The 26,596-nt window shown below is 43.6% G+C and overlaps 1 protein-coding gene across 4 annotated transcripts in view; it reads left to right on the top strand.

Moving 5' to 3' along the window:
- LOC143374237 (puratrophin-1) overlaps positions 1-26,596 on the top strand; it is a 464,976-nt gene that overhangs the window by 290,732 nt on the left and 147,648 nt on the right. For all 4 annotated transcript variants that reach the window (XM_076822217.1, XM_076822208.1, XM_076822226.1 and 1 more), the window contains one exon: positions 5,794-5,883. In XM_076822217.1, coding sequence (XP_076678332.1) covers positions 5,794-5,883 — 90 coding nt within the window. The remainder of the gene's footprint in view (positions 1-5,793; positions 5,884-26,596) is intronic.

Here is a 26,596-nt window from a genome sequence, read left to right as displayed (position 1 = left end):
GTCAGGGACCCTACACTTATTAGGTAAATCTTGAAATTATTATTATTATTATTATTATTATTATTATTATTATTATTATTATTATTATTATTATCCACGGGAATACCCTTTAGTATAAAAAATATGTTAACTAGTACAAAGAGAAATGAGTCTGGTAACTTATTCTAATAACCTAAGCACATGTGCTACGCATCGGGGACAGTTATTCGCAGAGTCGACTGAGCAATTTGTGCCGGAATGAATCACACGATATAGAAATTAATATCTCCACTACACTTTCGTCTGATTTTATCAAAAAGGCTTACCATTATCCTGGTTCCACCACAATTTCACCATACCCTACCCAGATCATCAACTATTCAGCATTCGTGTAGCAAAGCAATCGAATCAGAGTGGAAGGCACTGCTTCCCTTCTCAGAGGCAGCTCGATCCAAGCCTACCCAAAGAATACTCATATTTTCAATCTCCGAGGGGAGACAATAGAGTCGTGGATCCCCCCCTCCGTGAGATATCGTCCCAATAAACGATGTCGCGTGTTTGGCAACCGTTCCTCCTTGAGGAGCCTCCCTCGAAAACCGCTTTGCATCGAAAGCAGCCGCGCATCAGCTGTTTCCCTTCGCGTGACGCGGAGCAATCAGTACAGTTTATACGATCATCCGGAAAACTGAAACGCGATCGTTGACCCAGCCGTCTCTCCGCGTCTTCTCGAGAAATTAGAAATCCTGTGTACGAGCTGGCTGTCAGGCGACCGCAATAAATCCTCTCGTTAATCGGGCCCCGGTCGGACGTAGCTCGCGTAAATAATGTCCCCCCCCCCCCCCCGCCCCGGTGCGTGCTCGATAATTACGCCGTACGATCGCCCGTTTTAATTGCAATCGTCATCGAGAACTGTCTCCCCCCGTGGCTGTTAGCGCGATCCGATCGCTGTAATTACCGGCACGAACGCCCGTTTTAGAGTAATACACGATACGGGAGGGGTACGGCTGTTTGCGCGAGTTAGCGACGAGCGATCAGAGTCCCGGGCTGAATTGGGATATCTGAGCAACCGATAATCAGCTGTCGGCCCCGCTGACGTGGAAAAATTCTGGCCGTATCGCGAGATCCCCCCGAGGCTTCAGATCGCAGCTGTATTTAACGTTTCCTCGATGATTGCAGCGTTTAACTTCTGTTGTCCTTTCTCCATCCTCCGCCTTGTCATCAATTTTCTGTTTCCAGCGGCTGCTTTTAAGCTTCCCTCAACTTCAGATAACGTTAAACAGAATCGTATTGTGCGAAAGGTTCTTAAGTAACTGTTGGGGCAGAGCGAGGGGGCTCGATAAATAATTTATTTATTTATTTATTTTATTTATGAACGGATCGAAGCCCTCTTTATATAAATGTTTACAGAGGAAAAAGAACTTTACCTAATATAACAAAAGATAGACGTGCTAAATTATATGGTACACCGGATAAGACATTATCTGATAATCCTACGTAATTGTTTTTTAAAGGTGCGCGCAGATCCATTAAAGAAATCGATACATTGTAGAGACTACTAGAGTCAGCAATAATTCGATTTATTGGATTAATTAATCCATATGTAGATCTGGATTTAAGTGGTTGTAGTTCTGCTCTAGATCTCAATGCGCGTTCAGGTGCGTAGAAATTGATTTGCATAAGAAGAGAGGGACAATCAATATGGTTATTGATTAAATTAAAAATAAAGAAATGGTCGGATATTCTTCTACGTGCAGCTAATGTTTCGAGGTTGACTGTGTTTAATATTGTAGAGTAATCATGATCGAATATTGACATGGGGTTCTTTAGCTTATATGAACAAAATCTGAGAAATTTATGTTGCACACTCTGAAGCATGATTTAAAAACATAAAAAAAAATGTCGCATCTTCAGATGTTACATATAAAGCGAGAAAAAAGTTCAAAATGATTTGCTTCATAATTTCTCCAGAAAAATTCCCAAAGATTGGCCTGTTGTGGCGATGCGTAAAATATACAGACTTAAAGAGCAATTTAATACACGAACTATGAGAAAAAATCACAAATTTCATTCTTCCCTTCGGTGATTTTTCGTCCCCCTTCAATTCTTCTCCTCTGTTCACAGTTTCACGACTTCCTCCAGTTCCTCTTTCTGTACACTTCGCCTATTCCCTTCTTTTCGCCTCAATTTCCCCAGAAGATGGAGATAAACGGCACAAAAGGGGCCCAGAATGAGGGAAGAACTGGCTGCACCTGCACAGCTTCATCTGGCCGTCGAAATGATGGACGAGTTCCACGAAAGTGACGACGATAAATCACTGATAAGTCCTACGATCTCCTTCCCCTCCGTTATCGTCGCTATTTAGCCCCCTTTGTGCGCGAGCCTCTTCGCGATGATGCATCGACCTCATTGTCTCGCGAAACGCGAGATTCATAACGAGTTCGAGCGTTGAAATTTGCATGCGGAGCACGCGGATGTTTTGACACGCCGCGAGGATCGTGTGAACCGCCGGATCGAGCGAATCACAGGCCGCGGAGGATATGACTTTGAGCAAGGTCGAGGTGTTAATCGGCGATTACCTCATTATCGAAAATTACTTAGATTTCTCTGGAATATTGAAAGTTTGAAAATTGGGCGCTTGAAGTTTCTGTAGCAACGTTAAAGCCGGGGGAGAGCTTTGCCTTGCTATTAGTGATGAGTTAAGACCGATCGAATCGCTTCCAATCTATGATGCAATGTTCCGAATCCATTCGAATCTTATTAGTCGTGGTCACCAAGCAAATCGAATCGCTCCGAATCCGGGGCAAAAGTTTCGAATCGCTTTGAAAGCTGCGAATCGCTTCGAATCACTTCAAAATCTTCGAAGCACTTCCAATCACTTCGAAAGCTTCGAATCGCTTCGAATCACTTCCAAAGCTTTGAATCGCTTCGAATCATGTTCAAAGCTTCGAATCGCTTCGAATCACTTCCAAAGCTTCGAATCACTTCCAAAGCTTCGAATCACTTCCAAAGCTTCGAATCACTTCCAAAGCTTCGAATCGCTTCCAAAGCTTCGAATCACTTCGAATCACTTCAAAATCTTCGAAGCACTTCCAATCACTTTGAAAGCTTCGAATCGCTTCGAATCACTTCCAAAGCTTTGAATCGCTTCGAATCATATTCAAAGCTTCGAATCGCTTCGAATCACTTCCAAAGCTTCGAATCGCTTCCAAAGCTTCGAATCACTTCCAAAGCTTCGAATCACTTCCAAAGCTTCGAATCACTTCCAAAGCTTCGAATCACTTCCAAAGCTTCGAATCGCTTCCAAAGCTTCGAATCACTTCCAAAGCTTCGAATCACTTCCAAAGCTTCGAATCGCTTCCAAAGCTTCGAATTACTTCCAAAGCTTCGAATCGCTTCCAAAGCTTCGAATCGCTTCGAAACACTTCGAAAGCTTTGAATCGCTTCGAATCGCTTCGAATCGCTTCGAAAGAGAGATTCGAATATCCATCACTACTTGCTATGTTTCCGAAAACTCTGTTCGCGAAGGAATCTCGTGCTACGTCGAGCTAACTTAGCTTTCGAAGAAAACGTAGCACAGCTTAGCTTAGCTTTTGGTGGAAACGGTTCCACAAGGGTGTATTAATAATTATAATAATAATACGTGTATTAACGGAAACCCATTGATACATAAGTGAGAATTGTAGCTAATTTTTTAAAACTTAGCTTAGCTATGGCTTAGCTCAGCTTAGCTTACATATCTTCCACATGCATCCCCAGCTTAACAATAAATAATCAAGAAGAGCTTTCAACTTCACAGGCCTACCAATTACACATCTACCGTGACGAATGCAGTTATAGGAAATCAGTAAATTGCCGTGTTAAATTTGATCCCTAACCATTAGATTCTGATCAAAGCTAGAGTAATTGACAATTTGGCACACTCGGGTGACTCGGGCAATGTTCACTTATTCAACCACAGCGAAATCCCAATTGCTTTGTGATTTTATTCCCTCAACTTTAGACCACGTTCCCGCGCCGAGCAATAATAGACCGAGCAGTAAATCGAACATTTAAATCATTAACATTACTCTCGCGGCGTTCCCGTTTTACAATCAGGCATCGGATAACGCTACTTTCCTCCCGATTTTTGCAGCGCGCGCTTAACCATAACACAATCCAGCACAATAAACCATAAACCGCCAGTGGAGCGTCTTAATTGCCTGCAATTAATTTGTCCACGTCATGCGGTAGAAAGTGCATCCCGGCCGCGAAACGATGATGCACCGCGATTATTAGAGGACGAAAAGGCGCGTGCGTATGACGCCGTTCACCTTCGCTGCTCTCGAACCGAAGGTGACCGGGGTTAAGAGGTGAAATTAGAGGGAGTCCCTCGTCCGAGGGTCAGATTAGCGAACCGCCAGCGCCGTTGCCGGCTGCTTTCCGCGCGAGCACGCGTGCAATTCAAATTGCTCTTAACAATGCAATTTCGATGCTTCTTCCTGGACGGACAGCTTATTTAACTTGTTAAGTGGGCAAGGTGAGTCGAGCCGTCGTTTGGAAATGCGTGTGCAGCCAGGAACGCTGGCGCAAAGGCTGTGTGTATACCGCCGCGTGGGCGGAAGGAATTGAAAATAAGTGAATGCGAGTTAATCACGCGGGGAATACTTTTGAAAGAGGAAGGACGTGGTTGGAATATCAATGCAGTTCGTGTGGTTTTACTTTGACGTGTACTAAAGGTTGGTTAGGTCAGGGTGACGAGAGGCATGAGTTAACCCTTGTACGGAAATTGGAGCATTTTGGTGCAAAATTGAGTCGCAAATTCTCATTCTTCCTTTACTAGTGTATTATTTGGACTGAAACTCTTTCGTATCTTTAAATAACTAATAACCGTCAATAATAAATAATAATAATAATAATTTTGTTCTAATTTAATTTTTTTAATTTTTTGTTTTTATTATTATTAGTATTATTATTATTAATTATTCCACGGGACTAAGCCCAGTAAATACATAAGAAAGAGTAAAACAGTAGTACAGACAAGAGAAACATAAATAAAAAAAAATTGAAAGCGCCCGGCCCCAAAAAATATTATTCCAGAGATGTACGGAAAGATGTGATAACTTTTACTGATTTTAATTTCTTTTAATTTTATTTTTTTTATTTTTTTTATTATAGAAATTTAACAGGGGCTTAAAATATTAATCTCCAATAATTAAATGAACAGAGTTTTATTTTTGCATGATCGTTTCTTGTAAATATATAATATTGGGTGAATTTGACTCAAATTTCCCAAATTGTCCGCCTAACTTTACTAAGATTTTTACCATTAAAAGTCACTAAACAGTGGAGGTTGTTACGTTGTAACTACTAAAACAAAAAGAAACTTGAAAACAGAATTAATAATAATTCTTCAACAATATTCAGTGATCCTCAAGACCTAATTTCATTTAGTCCCACTTCATCTCTCAAAGTAATTCATCTCTTCCCTCAACTCACATCGCTGTAACTCTCAGATAACATGTCGGACAGACGATCGAAGGAAAAGGTGTGCACTCGCGGGGGATAATGCGAAAACGCGTAATTTATTGTTCCGCCGTGCGAATCGGGGTTGGGAAAGTTATTCGATATCCTTCCTCGGGTGGATCGCGGTCATATTTGTGCAACTGTCACGAAAGGACTCTTTGCGCAGAGCCCCGCCGCGCGACAGTGTTATATCGGATTACCGAAATCGGCTGGTGTACGATTCCGTCGTCGATTGAGATACAAACGCGCGTACGGAGATCGGATTCGTAAAGGATGCGGGAGTAACGAGATCCCTGTTGTCTCCTGTTTCAGGAACGAAAAAGAGAGTGGACGACGTGGTAGCGCCCAGGACCATTCACGACGTACCGGAACACGTTCTCACGTGCGGCCTCACGCTTCCTGGTAAGTCTGCAAACTGCACGTTTCGAATTTTTCTCGCTACCTTTCGCTTGCCCCCCTCGTGGCGCGTCGTAGTCCTCCTCTGCAACGGTAGGCCAAGCTTTTTCTGATACTGAAAAGAGCTGGATGGGAAATCATTTGAGCCTCGTAGGCCAAGATTAAACTCGAGTAGATTTTAGCAGAGAGTAAACTCGCAGAGATATAGAGATATTGTGAAAACAACAGGGGGTAGAGTCGATAAGCACCCCTCAGTTTCTTTTCCCGAAGTTAGACCTCGGAAACTTATTCGGTACACTTTTATGCATAAATATTCAAATAATAAGATCCTGGGGCATTTAGAAATATGACTGAATATGTGGCACCTTGTAATAGGGTGATGCGGAATACATTTAATGGTTTCTACCCTTAGAAATAGGGGGAGTTCTCTTAACGCCGGCCTGCACCTAGTACTAGACATTGAATAATTATATCTGTGATATTTGAAACGCTACCGAGCCATTATTCCACCTTCGAGAGAACAGAAGAAACAACAATTAGGTTTAGATACATTCCAGTCGCGTGTGTATAGCTAAGGAGATCGATTAATTGTTGCGTGTGACGAGAATCCGGTGAATAATCTTAAGCGCCCAGCACTCGTGGAACTCCACCTATCACTTTAAACAACTTTCAAGTGATAGCTCATGCAAATTTGACAGTCTGCATCTCTGAAATGCAGACACGCGCAGTTGCGCTTGTCCTTTAACCCTCCGCATAGATTGACAGTCGATCGCACGACAGATAGAGTCCCATCCGTCGCTCGTGCGCATTTTAATACGGCGGATGCAATTGTATATCTGCGCGCACTCTAAAGCAGGGGGAGCCGTTGCTCGACTCGGTCTCCTCTTTCATCGATGCTCAAGGGTCAGGGGGCAGCAGGGTGCGCGCAAGCAGACATAGAAAAGCGGGAAGGTCGTAGTCTCACACGCGTGCGAAAATGCCAACTTAAGCAAAGCGAGAAAAAAGGCACGAAGCGAGGCTCGAGCCCCACTGAACCTGTTTTTTTATCGCTGCTTCATAGACCGAGGGCAAAAAAGTGTGCTCATGCAGGTCTAGAGAAAGGGGGAGCCGAGTCGTGGATGCGTGGAGAGAGGATCGACGAGCTTGCACACGCGCGGAAGAAAGAAGCTCGAGTCGCGGCGGTCCTCTTTAGCGTGCTCAACTGAGCGAGGGCAAAAAAGTGTGAATAAGCAGCTCCAGAAAAAGGGGGACGATGTCTTAGACGCGTGGAAGAAGGACAGGCGAAGTCGCCGACAGTAGAGGGGAAAGGGGGAGCCTTGGCCCGAGGCGATGCGGTTTTTATCGCGCTCGACTGACCGAGGAGAAGTGTAAACAAGCGGTTGCGGAAAAAGGACGGACCGATGACATCTACGCGGAGAAAAAGGACGGACGGGGTCGTAGACGAGGGCGAGGAAGGCTGGCGAAACTGTGCGTGCGTGCGAAAAGGACGGGCGACGGTCTCCGCGCGGAGAAGAAAGAAGCGTGAGTCGCGAGGGGGTTTCTTATTGGTGCTCTATGGGCCGAGGGCCAATAAACGTGAATAGTGGCTTCAGAAGGTAGACAGGCGAAATCAGAGTGCAACATAAGGTTACGCTTGAAAATTCTTACTTCGTTTACTACTTCATCGCAGTGGAGCAGGAGAAAAAGTGCTACCACTACAAGGGAGAGCGAACAAGCGTGCAGCGTGCACTCTGACGAGGATAGAGCTTGCGCTCGTTACGTTGTCACATCACGCAGTTTACCTCACTTTAGTTGTCACTCTGGTGCGGAGTTAGCTTGTCGTGGATAGAAATTATGAGATGGAGCAGTGTCTTATAACGATTTTGTTTGCGTACTTCAGGTAACAGATAAATGAACATGCTTGTGCTCGGTCTATTTAAGTCTGTTATAATTATCATGGTCGTTTGTGCAGGGGTAGATCCGCTGACGAACATTAGGATGGCCTTTCGTAGCGAAAGGGTTAAAGAAGTATTAGGTATTAAAAACTTAGAAACTAACTGTTTCCATTAATCCTTAAAGATTTTAGGATGGAATGATAAACTTACAAGGGGAGGTCTGGGTTACCATGTGATAGACACCGATTTTGATGAGCGTAAATAGGTGTAATATCATCCTAGGTACGAGGTATGAAATGTGTAGACACTTTTCGCTGTTCACCATAGGGCCCCACACACCTAAAAAGCCCAATGGTTGAATAGTAAATAAAGTGGGTCCTGTACTCCTGTTCCTTCCAAACATTCTACCTAAGTATAATACCTAATATCAGAATGAGGTGTTCCACGTTTCATATCTCAAGTCATAGACCTATCTGAAACTTCTTCCTGCCTTAGATACCTATATCCTGCCCCACAGCAAACTCTGTCGTGCACTTCGCTCTAGAATGCACCATACGCTCAACATTCCCCTTCCGCGTTCAACTTAGCCCTGACTCACCGAGATGCGGCCCGCACGTAAACGAGTAATCCGCCGCGATCCGCAACGCGGAATTACGCAGGGGCATCCTCTAATTCCAGTTGCTTATTAAAGTATCCCATTAAGCTTGGCGCTCGCAGGCGTTTCGCGACACTATTCCAGCTGTCGCCGCGATAGATAACGCTCGTTGACCGCGGAGGAGTATGCGGAAGCCGTGGACACACCCACCGCCACGTGGGCCTGTTAAGCTCGGTTCACACGCCCCCGCATCCTCGCTGGCCGCGTCTATTTACGCGCTTGAGGACGCTTCCCCGCGTTCTAGCGTTCTAGCTGTAACCGCCTCGAGAACGCAGCATTCTCTCGCCTTCCTCTCCTCCCTCTTCTCTCCCTCCGGTTCCGTTCGAGTCCTGTTTGTCCTTTCTTCCTCGGGGCCCTCTCAGCTGGCCGGATCCGCGGATGGCTAACTGTATTCCCGCGCCGGTGCTTTGTCAACGATTAACCGACCGACGTCGAAAGGTGTTTGGACAGGGATTCCTGAAAGGATGAAACGGCGAAGATGTGGGTCGAGGCATGGACCAGGCGTGGGAAATTTTTTCAAGTGGAGCTTGTTATTTTGGACGGGGAACTTGATGGGCGGCGCTCGAAGTGCCTGTGGTACTTCTGAGAGTATGGGAAATTGATCTGAAGAAGGGTGAAAGGAGTAATTTAGGAAAGTGGGCTTGGGGTTGTGGATCTTCTATCTTTTGTACGCGAAGGTAGGCAGGATTGGATGAAGGAAGTGTTGCCATGCTCGGAAATGAAAAGTTTTCAGACGATCATTGTGTCTAGATTGCAATTTTCTTGATTTGGTACCTTATTGTTTTACTGATTTGGCTTCTCTACTGATTTGAATTTTATTCTGCTGCTTGAGGTAGTAACGAAGTTGGGATATGAATGTTCAGAATACTGCACTTTAATTTCCAACTGTCCTACAATAATACTTCTATAAATTTCAGCACGATGGAACGTACGCACCTTCAACTTCGCTCCTCATATTTGCATAGTCCTCCGGAAGTACGACTGTGTTTTCGTTTAATCGCGGCTGATTATTTAATTAAAACTCGAGCGCTTCCGCCGCGCACAGATTTCACACGACTCTTATTTGTCATCCTGTGTGTGTGCTCTCTTGTGTTTCCTACTGTTATAAAAAATTACCATTATAGTTCCACGCTACTCTTGTCTCCATTATCGCGTTATATTCTTCCCGCGATATAGCGCTGTTTCGCTATTATATCTGCAGTCGTTACGCGGTTTTAATCCATTCGCTATGAAAAGCGAATAAATTACTTCAATCTACCACGCGCATTTCTATATTCACCTGTTAAGATCTCAATAATTATACTTTCATCTACATCCTCCACTTGCAAAACATTCTTCAATAATTCTCTTTCACACCACAACGAAAGATAGCTGTGTCCATCAAATTAGCGTAGGTAAATGTTCGTGGTGAGAAAGGGTCTGATTGTGTGAAAATCGATTTGATAATTTTCACTTGGGAACAGTAGGATCGTCCACTTTCCATATGAATGCGTTTCAATTCTTAAGAGTACCCTCCACTTTTGCAATCCACCTTTCATAGTACAGAAGCAGAATAATTATTTTCAACTTTACTAATCTATCGCACTCGTTTTACATTCGTCTTGAAATCTACAAGCACTCGAAAAAGTAGTTTCCTTCTGCTCTAAACTCTGCTTCAAGTCACCCCCTTCAAGCTTGCAATTTGGCTATTTTTGCGCTGCTATAACCTTTTGCACTCCAAATGGAACTAAATACAAAAACACTGATTTCGACATTACTCCGCTGTATTACTCCCTACTCCAAAGTTCTCCATTCAATAAGCCCAGCATTGAGTGAAATCTCGAGAGCTATCTCGGGTCCATCGTCTAGAGACTCTAGAGTCCAGACATAAAAAAAAAAAATACCAAAATAGGTCTGATCGAATCCGAAGACTTTTACCTCCCATCCTTCGCAAATGTAGCTAGAGTGGTGCCGTCGACCACACGTGCGCCTGTTATTTTTTCCCCGCGTGCTTTTCCCTCGTCATTCCGCCGATCCTCCCTGCGAGCCTCTCGAATCCCGTCCCAGGTGGAAAGAGAGTCTCGAGAGGCTAACTGTAATCCCGTAGTTGGCAAAGTAGCCGCTTTGTCGTCGATTAGCCAGTGGAAATGGTGGTCGTGCACGTCCAAAAGAGGCGGGACGAACAGGAAGAGGAAGCGCGGCGCGCTCGGCGATGCCTCGCGACGAGGGTTCAAGAGGGAATCGATCCAGTAAGAGGGATTTCCGAGCGTGCTCGTTGATTCGAAAGTTAACCGACAGTCTGAACGTATTCCGGGAACTTTTCTTCGCTCGGAGGCGTCCGAGCGATCGCGAAGCGGCAATCGAGGATACACGCCTTCATTTGCTCTAATTTCCCGCGGCGTAAAACACAGGCCTTCGCGGCGCGATTAAATCGAATCGACGCTAAACGGTTTGGCGAGTTATTAATTTGTTGCTGTTTCCTAGTCAATTAGGAACGCCGGGTACGAATTACGCCGCGGATAACCGCCTATCGAGTGAAATCTATCGACCTGCGTTTACGTCGACGAGTGCTGGCCTCGAGTACCGATCGGGAGGCAAGACGATAATGAAACGATCAGAAATGGAAGATGCTTCGTGTGATTAGGAAGGGAGTAGAACGCGATCGGCGCGATGCGAGTTAGATCGAAGACGTTCAGAAGGAAGCTTTCGATTAAAACAGTGTTCTTCAACCGATGGTCCGCGGAAATTTCCTGCCGGTCCGCGAAAAACTTCGTCCGGATCATGTAGCCGTTACATTAAGGGGTTGTACCTAGTCAGACGGCCGAATAGAGGTGGATGTTTGTGATTTTTTTTTGAAAAAGCGGAAGCATATATTCTTACAGAACTTTTTGCGTTTAAAAGAGCAACATTTAAAGAACATTTGGTAATTTTTTCGTGGAAAAATATTTACGTTTATAATAAAATAACTACCGACATCCAAGAAGCATTTTTAAAAATTTGCTTTTGCGCTGAGCACTGTCATTCGGAACCAGATTATCTAATATCGAAAAACAAAAAAGATTTCGTTAATATATTAATGTATCTTCGGATTAACGTAGGGAATTTCTGAAATATTAATTTAAAACAAGATGGTGGCTATTTAAAGTCGAAATCCTGATTTTTTTCGCGTGATTTTTGCACGAAAAATCAGGATTTCAACTTTTACTTTTTTTATTTCCGCCGGTCCGCAGGTGTAAGAAAATTGAAGAATGCTGAATTAAAAATCTAACTATGAGAAAATATTCAAAATTGCGTAAAAATTAATCTTTCAAAATTCTGTGTTCGTATGTCTTCCAACAACTGAAACCAAACTCTATAATTTTCTGTTACAATAATTCGGGTTTAAATCTATGAGAAAATATTCAAAATTCCGTAAAAATTAATCTTTCAAAATTCTGTGTTCGTATTTCTCCCAACAACTGAAACCAAACTCTATAATTTTCTGTTACAATAATTCGGGTTTCCCCTATTCTAAGCAGAAGCTCTTTCGTTCTCGAGCGATCGTGGATGATGATCCTTTCCCTGCAAAAGGGTAGCCCGTCGCTATAGACCTCGCTCTGTTGGCCCATACACGGATCAAGCTGAATCATCTAACTCATGCTCGGGCACACGGGCACGTAATTCAGCCGAAGGAGCTTGCACGTGAAAGCGATCCGCTCTTTACGGTTGCTCGTTCGACAATAAAGATGTTTGCGAAGCCGTTGACCCGGGGACTTCGATAATCTTTCCCCGGCCAGGCGAATCTGCCGCACGATATTCTATCATCGCGTGGTCGCTTGAAAAGTTCACGGATAATTATGAGCACGCCACGAGCAGGCGACGTACGCGCTGTCAATTGGAGAGTGGGAACGTTGCAGGCGCTAATTACGCTGTCGCGGGATCCATCTTTCCAGGATCGTCGTTGCAAACAACTTCCTTACGAGGCCCCTCTGCAAGCCTATCGCGTGTACTTTTTAGCGTGGAGTACCTACACAGTAAGTATACAAAGGGTATTTTGGGGTTTGAGTGTGGAAAGTAACTTATCCAGATGAGGATAGTTATCTTCTGATAACCTGAGAGCAACTTGCAGTTTTTTAAGGGGTCATGCTCAGTCAGGAGGCCGAAAAAGGGTGGTTTTTGGAAATTTTTTACTCAAAAGCTATGACACATTTCTCAAAAAATCTTTTTTCCTTTTAAGCATTGCATCTAGTACCGTCCATCGTAATTTTTTTATTTAAATATATTTATTAATAACTAAGTTATTGTCCATCACTCGAAGGTTCTCTAAAAAAAATGATTCTGCGGTGACCACTGCTGCTCGAAAGTCGATCATCTAAAATAAACAATTCAAAAGAATTTACTTATTATATTATATTATCTAGTATTAATCAGTTACCATTTACAATCCTATGCCAAACTGATCGCCTTCTGCTCCGTTCGGAACTCAACGAAACGCACGCAACGAAACATTCTTCCAATCACCACCGAGCATCGCGTTGTCTGTAGCAAAACGGTCCCCGCACAATCGACCATCCGCCATAATCAAAGGTGTTTGATTGGCAACGATTTCGCGGAACCGCGACTCGAGGAGGAAGCGTTCCATCATCGCGACGGTGGCCAGGATGTGACCCGCGCTGAAAAACGGCTCTCGTACCTCCCTGTTAGGCCCCCATGGATCCCGCGTGGGTGGAATCGACCACATAGTCCCGCACAGTGCTGAGGCGACCCCCAGCCTGCGATAATTTATCGCGATAGCTGAAAATTTACATCCCCCCTCGCATGGTATAGGCGAGTTATGATAATGAGCACGTCTATGCGAGGACGAGGCATTAGACTAATTACCTATGCACGGTTTGCGGTACTTTGTGCATTGTGTTACTCGTGCACCGCGATAACTGAAGGCCTTTCCTTGGCCTCGTCGTTCTTGGTCGTTGCTCGTCGATATTGAATTTATAATGGTCGCGTGGACTGCCAGAGTCCGAGGCACCTGCAGACGATACTGCTTCGACGTGGCTGCACTTTAATTTGTCTCTTATTAGTGTCGTGTAGTCGAAGTGTTTTAAGATTCTTGGTAGGGTAAACCAACCAGTAATTGATCGCATACCAGTGAATGGCCATCAGCCAAAGAAATGTCAATTATAAATTTAAACATTATTATATGTTTATAAATGGAGTCTAGTTGCACTTTTAATATCCTATGTTTTTAGTTACGCGTATTAAGCAAACATTAATAAGTACAATTCTTATTAAAAGTATGCGGTCATTTACTGGGCTTCTACACGTTTTGCATTTTATAATTTTTTTTTTTAATTACGATAAGAATAAGTAATTATTTTTATAGAAATTTCAAGAAAAATAAATTTAAACGCAATTTCAACAGTTGTTTTTTTGATATACATAAATATATTCAAGTATTAATAATACTTCAAGTATTAATAATACTTCAAATATTAATAATACTTCAAGTATTAATAATACTTCAAATATTAATAATACTTCAAGTATTAATAATACTTCAAATATTAATAATACTTCAAGTATTAATAATCAAAGGTCCATAGATTCAACAATTCAGTCATTCACTGGTTGATTTACCCGTACACCTTTGGTGGGTGGAAGGAAACTGCGAGAGGAAGGGGTACGATAGCGTTTCAATGTAAATTCTACGAGTATGGCGAATTTCTAGAGGCAGTGCCTTTGTAAGTAGTATTCTTAAGGAGGGAGACTCGTGTAACTCGATGACAATGGGGCGATCTTTGTGAATTGTTTTCAAAGATTTCTCAGTGGATCTTTTTGGAACTTTTAGGATATTTAATTGAACATCTAAGGAAGACGAGAAAATTTTGTTTTCTGTAAAACAATTCGTTTATTGTAAACTGTGGAGGCACGCCGATTCACCACTTCGACGCCGAGGACGCGGATAAATACCTCCACAGTTTATAATAAACGAATTCTTTTACAGAAAACAAAATTTTCTCGACCTCCTTAGATGTCCAATTAAATACTCGAAAAGTTTTAAAAAGATCCCCTGAACCATTTCTTTGAAAAAAAATCACAACGATCGCCTGATTTTCGTCGAGTTACAAAGTTTCCCCTCTAAGTGTCCTTGTATAAAAAAAAATGGAAGAACAGTTTCAAAGGAGAATACTTAAAACCCGAATCATTCTAAAGAGTTTCAACTTTTTGCGCGTTTAATTGTCAAGTGGAATTTGGAATACCTTCTTGTCGCCTCTCACATAATAGAAACGATGGAACGGAGTAATGTAGTTTTCGTTACTCGCTAATAATCAGGGATTCGCGCATCTTTTAGGCGGTGCTCGATCCGCGGCCCGGCTACGTGAGCAATTACGCGGTAAAGGTGGATATCGGTGCACGCAGGTAGAATTCAGGGTACGACCCAGATCCCAAGGAGCTGTCCGGCTAAGGTTTCGCCGAGGCCAATCGATAATTCCTCCCCGACTGATCGATGCGCCTCGCCCGTTTTCGCGCGCGCCTTTGAATTTTCCACGCCACTAATTGCGAAGAATCGGCTCCGCTGATCGCGCTATGGGAACCAGTGTTCCGCCGCGACGAGAAAGTGGCAAATTTCCTGCCACGCCAGCCACGCGCTCTATCGCGCTATTGGATGTTTGATTAGAAATTTCATCCACCTCGATGTTATTGCAATAACTCGGGATATTTATGCCAGACCATTATTCCTTTCGTTTATCACGGTTCAACACCGACGCTCGTGGGAATTGAATATATAGAAACTTTGTCGTCTCTGTTTCTTTTTGTTCTATGTTATAAGTTTCAGTTGTGAGTCTATGTAATTGAATCTTATTCTTTTCATAGCGGCAGTGATCATTTAGCGTAGACTTTACTCTCTGCTCTTCGTATCGCATTGTAGAACACTAATCTTAACCACTAAACGCATTCCTCATTAACCCTTTGACTGCAGCTCGAACTCGGAACCATCAGTATCAATAATTATCGATATTCAGTTATTTAAACGGACATGTAACAATACGCCCCTGTGCTAACCAGTTTAGTATAACAGTAAGTGTGTTTTAGTGAAATAAAAATATTAGTCGTATATAGGGTGATGGTATCCACTTAAAGTTGCATCGCAAAAATTAAATCGCCCTTACTTGAATAATAATTTATATTTTTTGGGGCGATATTAGGAATATGGGCGGTATTTCGGGGGCAGATTTGTGTATAGGCTAAGTAGGCTGCAGCCTTGGGCGGAAAATTTTCGGGAGCGGCAATTTTGGGGAGCGTCTAATTTTGGGGAACGACAATTTGGAGGGGCGGAAAATTTTGAGGGGCGAACAATCTTGGGAGCGACAGATTTTGGGGGGCGCAAATTTGAGAAGCGACAAATTTTGAAGGGTGGCAAATTTTGGGGAGCGATAAATTTTGAATGAAAGAAACTGGGAAATGTTTAAACGACGGAGCTTGAGACAACTTTAGAAACAATTCCCTTTTTTCCATGTAGCGAATTAACAAAAACTCACATGTCAGTAGTCATATCCAATTAATTTTGAAATCGTCTCGACTCTTTTCAATTAAAATATTTGAAGATATTTTACAATTAAAATATTTGAAGCTATTTCACAATTAATATATTTGAAGCTATTTCACAATTAAAATATTTGAAGATATTTTACAATTAAAATATTTGAAGATATTTTACAATTAAAATATTTGAAGATACTTTACAATTAAAATATTTGAAGATACTTTACAATTAAAATATTTGAAGCTATTTTACAATTAAAATATTTGAAGATACTTTGCAATTAAAATATTTGAAGATATTTTACAATTAAAATATTTGAAGATACTTTACAATTAAAATATTTGAAGATACTTTACAATTAAAATATTTGAAGATACTTTACAATTAAAATATTTGAAGATACTTTACAATTAAAATATTCGAAGCTATTTTACGGAAAGGGAGTCAGAAACTTGTTAGCCTAGGGGCGCCAAATCTCCAAATCCGCACCTGGCGATATTAGGTACCTTCACCGCATATAAGTTATATGTCTTTCATATAATATATACCCCTGTCGCAGTCAAAGGGTTAAATTCAAACTCTCCTTTCGTATAAAACTGAAGTTCACGCAAGCTATTGACCCAAGCGCCAACAAATAACCTCAAACCACCGCGTTGCGTAACCATCCACTTATCCCCGTCAGAGCGGGACGCCACTTTCGCGGAAACGGTAACGTGTCAGCGTAAATCGTGCCAGGGATGCCTGGACGCCGAGACAGGAAGTGACGAGGAACGTCGCGGAACGGCCCGCTAAAGGCGGGCGAGGTGGTAAGCACGTCTCGCTGTTCGTTCGGTTGGCAGGGAGGAATGCGCGTCCGATCGTTGCTTCTTCGTTACGGTTCGTCTGCGGGGCGAGTGGAAGCCGATCAACGCGCCTCTGATTGCCGTCATGTCGCTCCTTCCAATTTATTAACTTACCATGAATTTCCAGCGACGCTAATTGCGCCGCGCCGCGATCTAATCGACGCGCGATAGTAAAACGTCGATGCGCGCCGTGCGAAACTGGCTGCAACGGGAAAGCAGTAACTGAAGCCCTGCAAACGCACCGTACCGCGCTGCAACACACGTAGCAATTACGTACCGCGGATTACTCGCCGAGACACGGGGTCGTAAACGTCAACCGTGGAAAATAATTCACGTCGACCACCGGGGAAAGTCGAAAAACCGTCGGCGAACATTCACGAGTCACAAGACGGGAGGGCGAGAGCTTTGAGCTACCGTTTTGTCTCAAGTTTCGTCAGCTGTTAGTGCAAATCGCGTATAATTATTTGTTAAAGATGCAGAGAGGTGTAATTTGGAACTCTGTGGGAAAATGAAGTTCAAAGTTTGATCCCTTTTTTAATTTTTTTAATTATGGAAAGGGAAGATTTCAATCTTTCAGCTCGATTTCCTTGTGAAATTCTGACAATTAATAACGTGCCTGGTGCGCTTAACATATTCCAAGCATTCCCCCTTGTTTTCCATCCAATCTGTTGCGACATACCTGCAATGGTACTCGCGTGTAACGTCATCTACACACGTGTGCATTTAAAAGGTACCCCGGCGGAATCCTTGAATAGAGCATCACTGGACCAAGGCCTCAATCGAAGTAGCAATTACTCAAGCAGCTTGCAAACGAGCCGCGAATCGGTGTTCTCATCAAGCACTCGGAACCGAACGAAAGCGACAATTGCGAAAGCCATTCTCACGTCGCCGCGATCATCCCGTCGCCACGTAGGAAAATTTATTGGCATGCCCGTACGTTCACCTTGACACTAATCGCATCTCGACAAGGGGAATGACACCGCGCTCGTCAGACGCTTGTCAGCCACGCGTAAATATCGAACGAGCCAGTAGTAAAGGTCAACCACTAATCCCACAGCGGAACGATGTCACAAGCATCCCTTATTACGCGCGCAGCAACTTTTAATATCTACGAGCATCGGAAGCAGCTCTCAGAGCTACTGAAGCTCGTCGAGAAAATTCGCGAGGGCCTCGGTGAAGGATTCAAATCCATTTACTGCTTTAAAATTTATCCAGCGCTCGAGATCAGTCCAGCAGTCAGCAGAAGCGTCGCGAGCGTTCGCTGGAAACCAAGGACGGGCAAAATATTTATTTAAATAAAAATTTCGGATAAAGAATAAAAGTTAAAAAAAAAACTATGTATTCGTCATGTGTCTTTAAGGGGTCATGCTCAGTCAGGAGGCCGAAAAAGGGTGGTCTTTGGAAATTTTTTACTCAAAAGCTATAACACATTTCTCAAAAAATCTTTTTTCCTTTTAAGGATTGCATCTAGTACTGTGCATCGTAATTTTTTTATTTAAAACTATTTATCAATAACTAAGTTATTGTCCATCACTCGAAGGTTCTCTAAAAAAACAAGGCTTCTGCGGTGACCACTGCTGCTCGAAAGTCGAGCATTTAAAATAAAAAATTCAAAAGAATTTACTTATTATATTATATTATCTAGTATTAAAACATTATTCGTCGAATAATCTAAAGTTAAAGTAACTTTTATTCGATCCCTTACTTAAATACATTTTTATTTAAGTGGTTAATTGCCAACTCTGCTGAAAACAGTGGCTTTTCAATTTCCTCCATTGATTAGTCAGGTCCATGGGATTCTCCACGGCTCTCAGGCTCGGTTAACAGACACGCGTTACTAAGTAAGTGTACACTTTGGAACGCTGAATGGCGTGCGCAGAGGGGCCGCGCAAAAACTTAATGAACGCCGCGGTGGCGATGAATTCGATTGAAACGGAACAGATCGGTATCGCGGGCGACAGGTCCCGGTACCGCAGCTCCACGGACGATTATCGGATCCGTGGATCGTTGTCACGGCATCTGGCGCGGTCGATCGAGGATCTCGATGACTTATTCGCGGCGTTAATTGCGGCCGATAATCGTGTGCTCCGCGGGCCCGTGGAAGCGACGGCGAACGTTGGATTGTTTCGAACCAGCGACCGCGCTCGTAAACACCGAACCGAGCTTTACACACCTGTACGTCGTTCTTCAACGTTGTTCCCGATGCATCGCGATGGGGAGATACGCAACGGATATACAGGCGGCTGAAAAGTGAAGTGTGAGTAGGGATTTTTTGGAATTGAAGCGGGTAAAATTCACTGCAAGTGATTTTAGTGGTATTGTGGAAGTTTTGGGGGCATTTGAATATCGTTCTTTTAGGGAAAGGGGTGAAATAGAATTTCGGGGGAAGTTTCTTTATTTGGTCTGACCCCTTTTGTCTAAGGGGTTGCATTTTTGTTCACAAATATAGCAGAATTTTTATTCAAAATATTTGAGGGACATCTTTAGGTATATGTGTAACTTTGTGAGATCTTCGTGTAGGTATAATATTTGAAAAAGGTTTCGCTGCTGTGGCGCAGAACAAAGATAGGTTTTCCTTCTCCTCTTTCGTGCCGGAGCAATAGCGACCGACTCCCGATCAACGATCGATACAACTGCAAGAGATTGGCTCGATCGCTTCTGCGAGTGTAACGTACGCCCACCCACCCGCCGAAGACCCGTTATCGGCTGGTCTTATCACTGATCTGCGCTCCTGGAACGAGCAGTTCCACGAAACACCGCGGCGATCTCGGTTCCACGGAAAACTGACGCGATCTATGAAAAAGTCGGAACTTTCGATCGGCTCTCGTGGAGATAGGAAACAACTGACACGATTTTATCTCCTTCGACGACTATTAAATTTCCACTCCATACGCTTCGATGTACGGACTTGTATGTCAGTTCGGTAATTTAAACAATTATTTCCAGGGGTTTTGCTCACTGCTAACAACGAATTTGAACTTAGATTTTCGAAAGTCACGAAAAAATAATTAAAATCAAGAAATATAAATGTCTGTGTAGTGGGTGCTTTTTTAATTTCGTCTACTATATTGCATCGGCCATTGTGAGTTTTGCTGATTGCTAACAATGAATTTGAACTTAGATTTTCAAAATTCACAATGGTCGATTCAACAGGTGGACGATATATTAAAAAAAGCACCCACTACACAGACCTTTACATTTCTTGATTTTTATTTCTGTTTTCGTGAATTTTGAAAATCTTAGTTCAAATTCGTTGTCAGCAGTCAGCAAAACTCAGAATGGTAACGTGCTACCATACTAAAGTGTAAAAACTTGCCGTGCTCGAAAATCTTCTTCTTCGCAAGCGCACAAACACCTAATCTGTTACTTGCGAGTCTGTCAGAATACTGACGCGCACTAATGGAACATTTACCACCAGATGACACTGCAAATGCAACCACAGGAATCGATAAATGCAGGAGGACGAAATTTGGGCCCTTTACCCTGCTATAGGTACATATCTATTCATCGACGAGCACATCCCCCGATTAAAATTCGCTGACCACTTAGCACCCCGATCCCGTTCCGTCGCGACCAGCCCTGGGTCCGCCCTGGACCCTCCGTTTCTACTCGTAAATAAGGCGGATTGCTCGGGCCAGGCGTGAGAGCCGCCACGGGGGCCTCCTGGCCCGCGCAAGGAAACAGGGACGTCAGAGCGCGGAAAGCAACGGCGCAGGAAACGGAGAAAGGCGGTGGCCCCTGTTGAATCCTCGCCGACGGAGGCGCGATCCGCGCGGCTCGACGCGGACACGTTCGGTACACCTAGCCGCCACGTGATTATGGTTATCACCCGGACGATTGGATCGAGCGCATTAGCCACGCACGAGCTGGCCATATTCCCCGCGCACGTCCCTACACCATGGGCCCCACGGTGTACGTGCACGTCTGTGCACGCGCGAATGGAATACTTTCGGACGAGATCGAGATGAGGATTTCTGAGAAAGTTTTCCGGTGCGAGCCTCTTACGCCGTGCGAACTGTTCCCTCGAGCTGCGCTCCCCTGTCTTCTTTGCTTGTTGCTTCCATTGGCTGCGGATTTTCCAACCGAAGCCCACTTCTGGGTTCTGGGAGCGCTTCGGGAACGCCGCGAACGCGATTAACCCTTCAGGTGTGAATGGCGAGTGGACGTGGTGGGAGAGAGTGGAGCCTTTATCTGGGATTCTGGATGTCAGTTGGTAGAGGATATTTGAATAAATAAATAGAGTGGAGTGCGAGGGTGGAGCCGATAAAGAAAACTTAATTTCTTCGGGAATTTAAAAATGTAACTAGTATTTCACGTACCCTTTTGCAAGTTTGTGGCTTTATTCTATCACCTTTTAAGATTATAAAAAAATATATATAAGTACACAATATCCATTTATAGCGGAATAGGAGCATCGCGAAGAGAACAATACCCTTCCGGATACCAGACCTGATATCAGTAATTGTAGTTATCTCAAATATAAAATTAAAAAAAGAGTAATCTTTGCTAAAAGCATATTTTTACTTACAAAAATTTCTTTATAAACTCAAAAGGTGATAGAATAAAGCTTCAAAGTTGGAAAAGCATACGTGCAATACTTGTTTCTTTTTTAATTCCCGAAAAAATTTAGTTTCTTTCAGCCATCGCACTACGAACACCACTTAACTGATTAACTTGGAAGGGTTAAAAGTTAAAATGCAGAATAAGACTTTCTTTTTTCAGTGAAGTTATTTGTTTGCCTTCGTACAAGATATTTGAGGGATTGCTTGATTCCTCTTTCCTCTGCTACAATTTTTCCTTCTAGGCTAATCGAAACGTGGTCGCCGATAGCAGAATTCGTTTCGCGTTTAATGACCCATTCGGTGGCTCCTATGGTAGATCCATCCAATCGGCTACTAATTGGCCGTTCGATCTCTCCTGTAGGTTCTCTGGAACGGTCACGATTGAAAGATAAAGCTCTTGGGCGTGGTGAACGTCATTTTAGCGTCGCAATGCACACGGTGGCCGTGGGGTCGGGTCAGGGATCGAAACGCGCTTGTACGCGAACACCATTTGGTACGTGCTGTAGCGATAGAAAGTCTCGATAAAAGATCGCCGTTTTGTAGCTACAGCTTCGGGAAAAGTTGCTACGATCGCTCGTCTCTGTTCGACGAAGTTTCCTGACACTGTTTCTTGGGCGTCGAAGTTACTAGACAAGAAAATTTGGTAATATTGTTTGGGAAACTTCGGGGACAAGTTTCTGCCTGCAGACAGCGTAGACTGCGGATCTTCAAAGTGTAAGAGTGAGAAACGTACAGAAGTCTTGATCTACCAATTACTCTGTCATGATTCCTGATTCACAGTCCGTGATAACTAATAGGGGATGTTTGCCTATATCATAACACTTAAGATATTTTACGTTACATTTCATATTTGGTACTAATTTGGATGCAAATTAATATTAGATATTTTAGCTTGATCTTTCAGGCACCTACTATTAGATATTTAAGCTTTCGTTCAGAACAAATTAATTTGTTATTAATCTCTTTGTAACATACTGTAAAAGATACAATTTAAAAAGGTTCGGGAGGTTCTTTTTCTATTTCTCATTTCAATTTACTTCATATTTTTACCATTACGTGTCTTTAACTATTAATTATTGAGAAATTGATCAGGTACGATGGTAGGCGACCAGTACGATATTGGCAACTCTCCGCTATTTAGAATCCTCCAACAAAGTCCCCATTCCTAAGAAAGTTTCACTTTACATGCGTTGTTCCAAATGTTCATAATGCAAATTACTTTCAACACCGACTTTCACCATTAATCCAATTAATTTCCAAGCTTGTCTGACCAACGACGACTCGATCTACTTACAGACGGGAAATGAAGAAACTACCCCACTTCTCACGACTTCATCCCTTTATTTACTATGCAATCTTCTTCTCGAAGATTCTCCACAAATAAATTCCGGCATCCCTGAGTAAATGAAAATGATGTGAAAGCCTCGTGCATTAAATACCAAGAAACCGTAATTGATAAACTCGGCCTGCAATAGAAGATACCACTAGCGTTATCATAATCTTGGAAGAATGCAGTAAATTTCTCTTAACCGAGACATCACGGGACCTCTGCCAGGCAGCAACGGTCGGCTGGAGCGTCTACTACTTTGTCGCTTAATTCGCAGCTAATGCCTGGACGGCTTTGATATATTTACGTGCATGAAATACGGAAACGCGTTACGAAGCGGCGCTCGTGGTGCGCGCGTCGCGCATGATCGACGAGCTGTACGCAGAAGTCGATAGTCTGTCGAAAGGTGAGAGATTGAAGGTTAATAGAGGTCGGGCCCCTTTTTCGCATTACTGCGAACATTCGTGTCTAAGTAGCGAACACACGCTGGCCTTCGCGGAAAGACTTTCCGCGAATAAGATGTTCACGTGGGCATTAATCACTGGTTAACGCGTTCCACGTGGGATCTCTGTCCGGATCGATGCTTACACGTGTAATTCCAGTGGGGATTGGAAAACGAAAAGTAGGAAAAACAGAATGTGACGAGTGTATTAGATAAGTTTTCCAGAGGGAGGCCTGCGAACTAATAAATCAGAAGCAATCGATCACTTTCGTGTATGTGTGCTTACGTATTTTCCTTAGAAAGCTAGGAAGCGAACACTTCTATCTGTATTTAAATTTTGAACTCTAAAATCCTATACAAATTCTTTTTTTTCTTTAATTATAATTTTTAGGTGGCTGGCTCTTAGAATTCTAATACTTTGGATAGATAAATAATTTTAGTACTTTCAGTACCTATTCGAAAAGCTCTCGTCTGTGATTACATACCCTGTTCTTGGTGACCACCCCTTCAGCAAATATTGAGACGAAGTAACTTCTTTGTTGCGTGAAGATTACAATTGCAGATCTTTTCTTTAGATCAGTGTTGGTATTGAAGGATTTCCATTGCAACTTGTCATGGGGAGCATGCGAGGAATCGATTATTCCCCGAAATCCGCGCTCTTCCCACCCCCTCCTCTTTCAAATGCTCTTGTAAATCTTTCCTCCTGCTTCATCCGCTATAATTTTTCTACAATTGTAATCATATTTTGCAATCTGGTCGGTTCGCCTTCTCGTCGTTTCTCTTATTTTCTTTAATTTTCTTGTATTAATTTTAAGCCTAGATTAAGTTCTCGTTTAAGGTTGGGTTGAAAAGCAGTCCTGACTGAACCCCGCCTTTGCATTTGTCGTGTTTCTTTCTGTTTTCTACCTACTGTGTCTTGTTTGTTTGCAATAAAGACGTTTAATAATAATAATAATAATAATTATTCCGCGATGGTACGCGGCGGTGCATCTTAGCGACTAATTAAGCGATTATAGCGTCTCCGGAGAGCTAACGAGTGTTAAACCAGAGCCAAGTCGTGCCTGATAGAGCTCGCTAGGGTCAACTTGCTGCACGCTCACCTGACCACGACGATAATTTTACTTATCAGCGTGTTTATACGAAGCCCTGGTCCCGTGGCAATGTAAATGATTGTTCCCTCTCGCGACTCGGCTGCTGCCTCTCCCATTAGTCTGCACACCAATTAAAATCAATTTCTTCGACGCGTTGAAAGGGAGGTTGGTACTTCTATTAAGAGGCGAGTTCAAATTATCCTGAATGAATGCTTGACTAATGCAGGGATTTATCCTCGAGGGTTCCTTAAGACTCGATTCGAGGAACAGCTTCATTTATTTGTCGTCCAGATATAGGCGATATCGCAATATTCTCGGAAGGATTAGTTTTGTGACTTACGACCAAGAACCCAGCCAAACAGAAAAACCATGGAAATTTATTGAACCTTGCACATCTTACCCACGGGTCCCGCGCATTTTTGTGTAATACCACTCGCCGATTCCCCGCTCGATCGTTCAAATTACCGTTAAACGAAGCGACGCGAGGAATCTCGGCGTCCTCTGGTAGCGTCATCGTCGACGATGGACAAGCAAGTTGCGTCTTCATCCCCACTCCTGCGTGTACAATACAGGGTGCCTTGTGAAGTATTTAAAGATCATTTCCAGCGCCTTCGGCAGGCTCTGTTGAATCAAGAACATTTTACGTATTAAGAGCCTACCTCCATTCGTTATTGAAATAAGTGCTGTCTAATCTTGATATCAGGACAGCTAATTATCATCGAAAGCTGTGGACTGCCTGCTTCCATTTGTCACCTGTACCACTTCCACTAATCGTCGGCTGTCTAATTCACGACTCCAATACTTCTCCACCGTCGCCTACACGTTCGTTTCAGCTTAAGATGTCTTCATAGGCAACCTCCCGAGACACCCTATGCGTCGCATCCGTCCCATGGAGCGAGTAATTAAGCGCTTAGCGGTTCTCTCGTTGGAAAGCCAAGTGGAAGTTGCGGTAGAAGACGCGCCTAAAGGCCCGACGAGCGAGTCCCCAGCGTTTCCCCGCGATTCCACGAGTCTCCATTAAAATCACCAGCGATAATTCACCGCAGTGGCGAGGGACTGCGGCCCCCGGCCTGCAGCCCCTTTCCGCGGAGCGCCGACGTTTTCATTCAAATAGAAATCGACCGTGGGCTGGAGGAACGCGCGCGGAAACCGGAGCGAGGAAGAAGAGGGGAGGCGAGTCCGGTGGGGGATCTCGGGCATGTAATTAGAAATCAGGGATCGGCCAATAAATCGAAAAAGCAACGGCTAATGGCACGCACATTGACGTATCCATCGGACTATCGTTCATCTTTCTCACGAGTCCCGGCGGCACGCAGCCCGCCTCGCGGCTACTCGCGATCCTCCCAGCCCCCTTTGCATGCTCCTTTTTTACCCCCTCCTTCCGACTCTCTCGTTACTCCCGCGTGGAACAGACGCGGAGGCGGCTCCCCCCGCCGCGCAGGCGGGAGGAGAGGGGACGCGGTGGGTCGCCGGGGCCCGTAAGTACGCTTGATTTACGCTAAAAGCTAAGTCGGGCCCGCGTTCAATCTTTATCGAGGGGGTAATGCGATGATGATGGACGACCGACGATTTGTAGAGGCGGAATGCACGCCGCGCAGATATATGCGCGCTCCTCCGTGGGACGGTTATTATTGTAACTCGATCCTGGGACGCGCCAGGTAGAAAGCCGTGGAATTTCGTGGTCTCGGGAATGGCTTGCTCAGAGAGGCTGCGGCTCTTTGTGGTTGGCTTTTTGGGGGCGTTTTGTGGACGAGCTGGGGTTTCGTTTCAAATCGGATGTGACGCTTCAGTTGACTACCGGTAGCTTGATGGAGGTTTTGAGATCCTTTAGGGGCTTGTTAGGGGAGACACGACCTTGTTGGAGGGTTTTTAGATTGAATCAGGGTTAAGATGCAGGGTAATGGTGATGGTTAAGGATTTTTTAGGAAAAGGGTACAAGATATTGTAATTTGAGTTATCCGACGAATTTCAAGGACAACGCATAACTTGGCCTTTTGTTAACCTTCATCCGTTCCTCATTTCACGAACTGAATCTGTCGCTCGGTGTCAAATTGGCACAGTGGTAAAAGATCGGTGAAATGATAAGGTAAACAGTTATTTTTCGATATTTTTTTATTCAAAGTGATAAGTCAACATTTACATCTGCAATTTTTCCCAACTTTTGCAGGGAATAAAACGATGCGCAGGACAAACTTTTTGTTTACACGAATCATAATTAACAGAACAGTATAAATTATTACAGGAAAACTGTGTCAAATTGACACGAGGCACGGATGAGGGTTAATATTTCTGTGCAATATTTGTATAATATGTTCATTAATGCATGACCTAAACATAAGAAAAAATAATTTTCAACCCCATACTATCATAAAAAAATCGTCTAATTTGGTGCTCTTTTGAGCGCCCCAAGGTGGTGTAATCCCTT

The sequence above is a fragment of the Andrena cerasifolii genome, chromosome 1 (genome assembly GCF_050908995.1).
Source record: "Andrena cerasifolii isolate SP2316 chromosome 1, iyAndCera1_principal, whole genome shotgun sequence".
NCBI lineage: Eukaryota > Metazoa > Arthropoda > Insecta > Hymenoptera > Andrenidae > Andrena > Andrena cerasifolii.
This window is presented reverse-complemented; position numbering and strand designations above follow the sequence as displayed.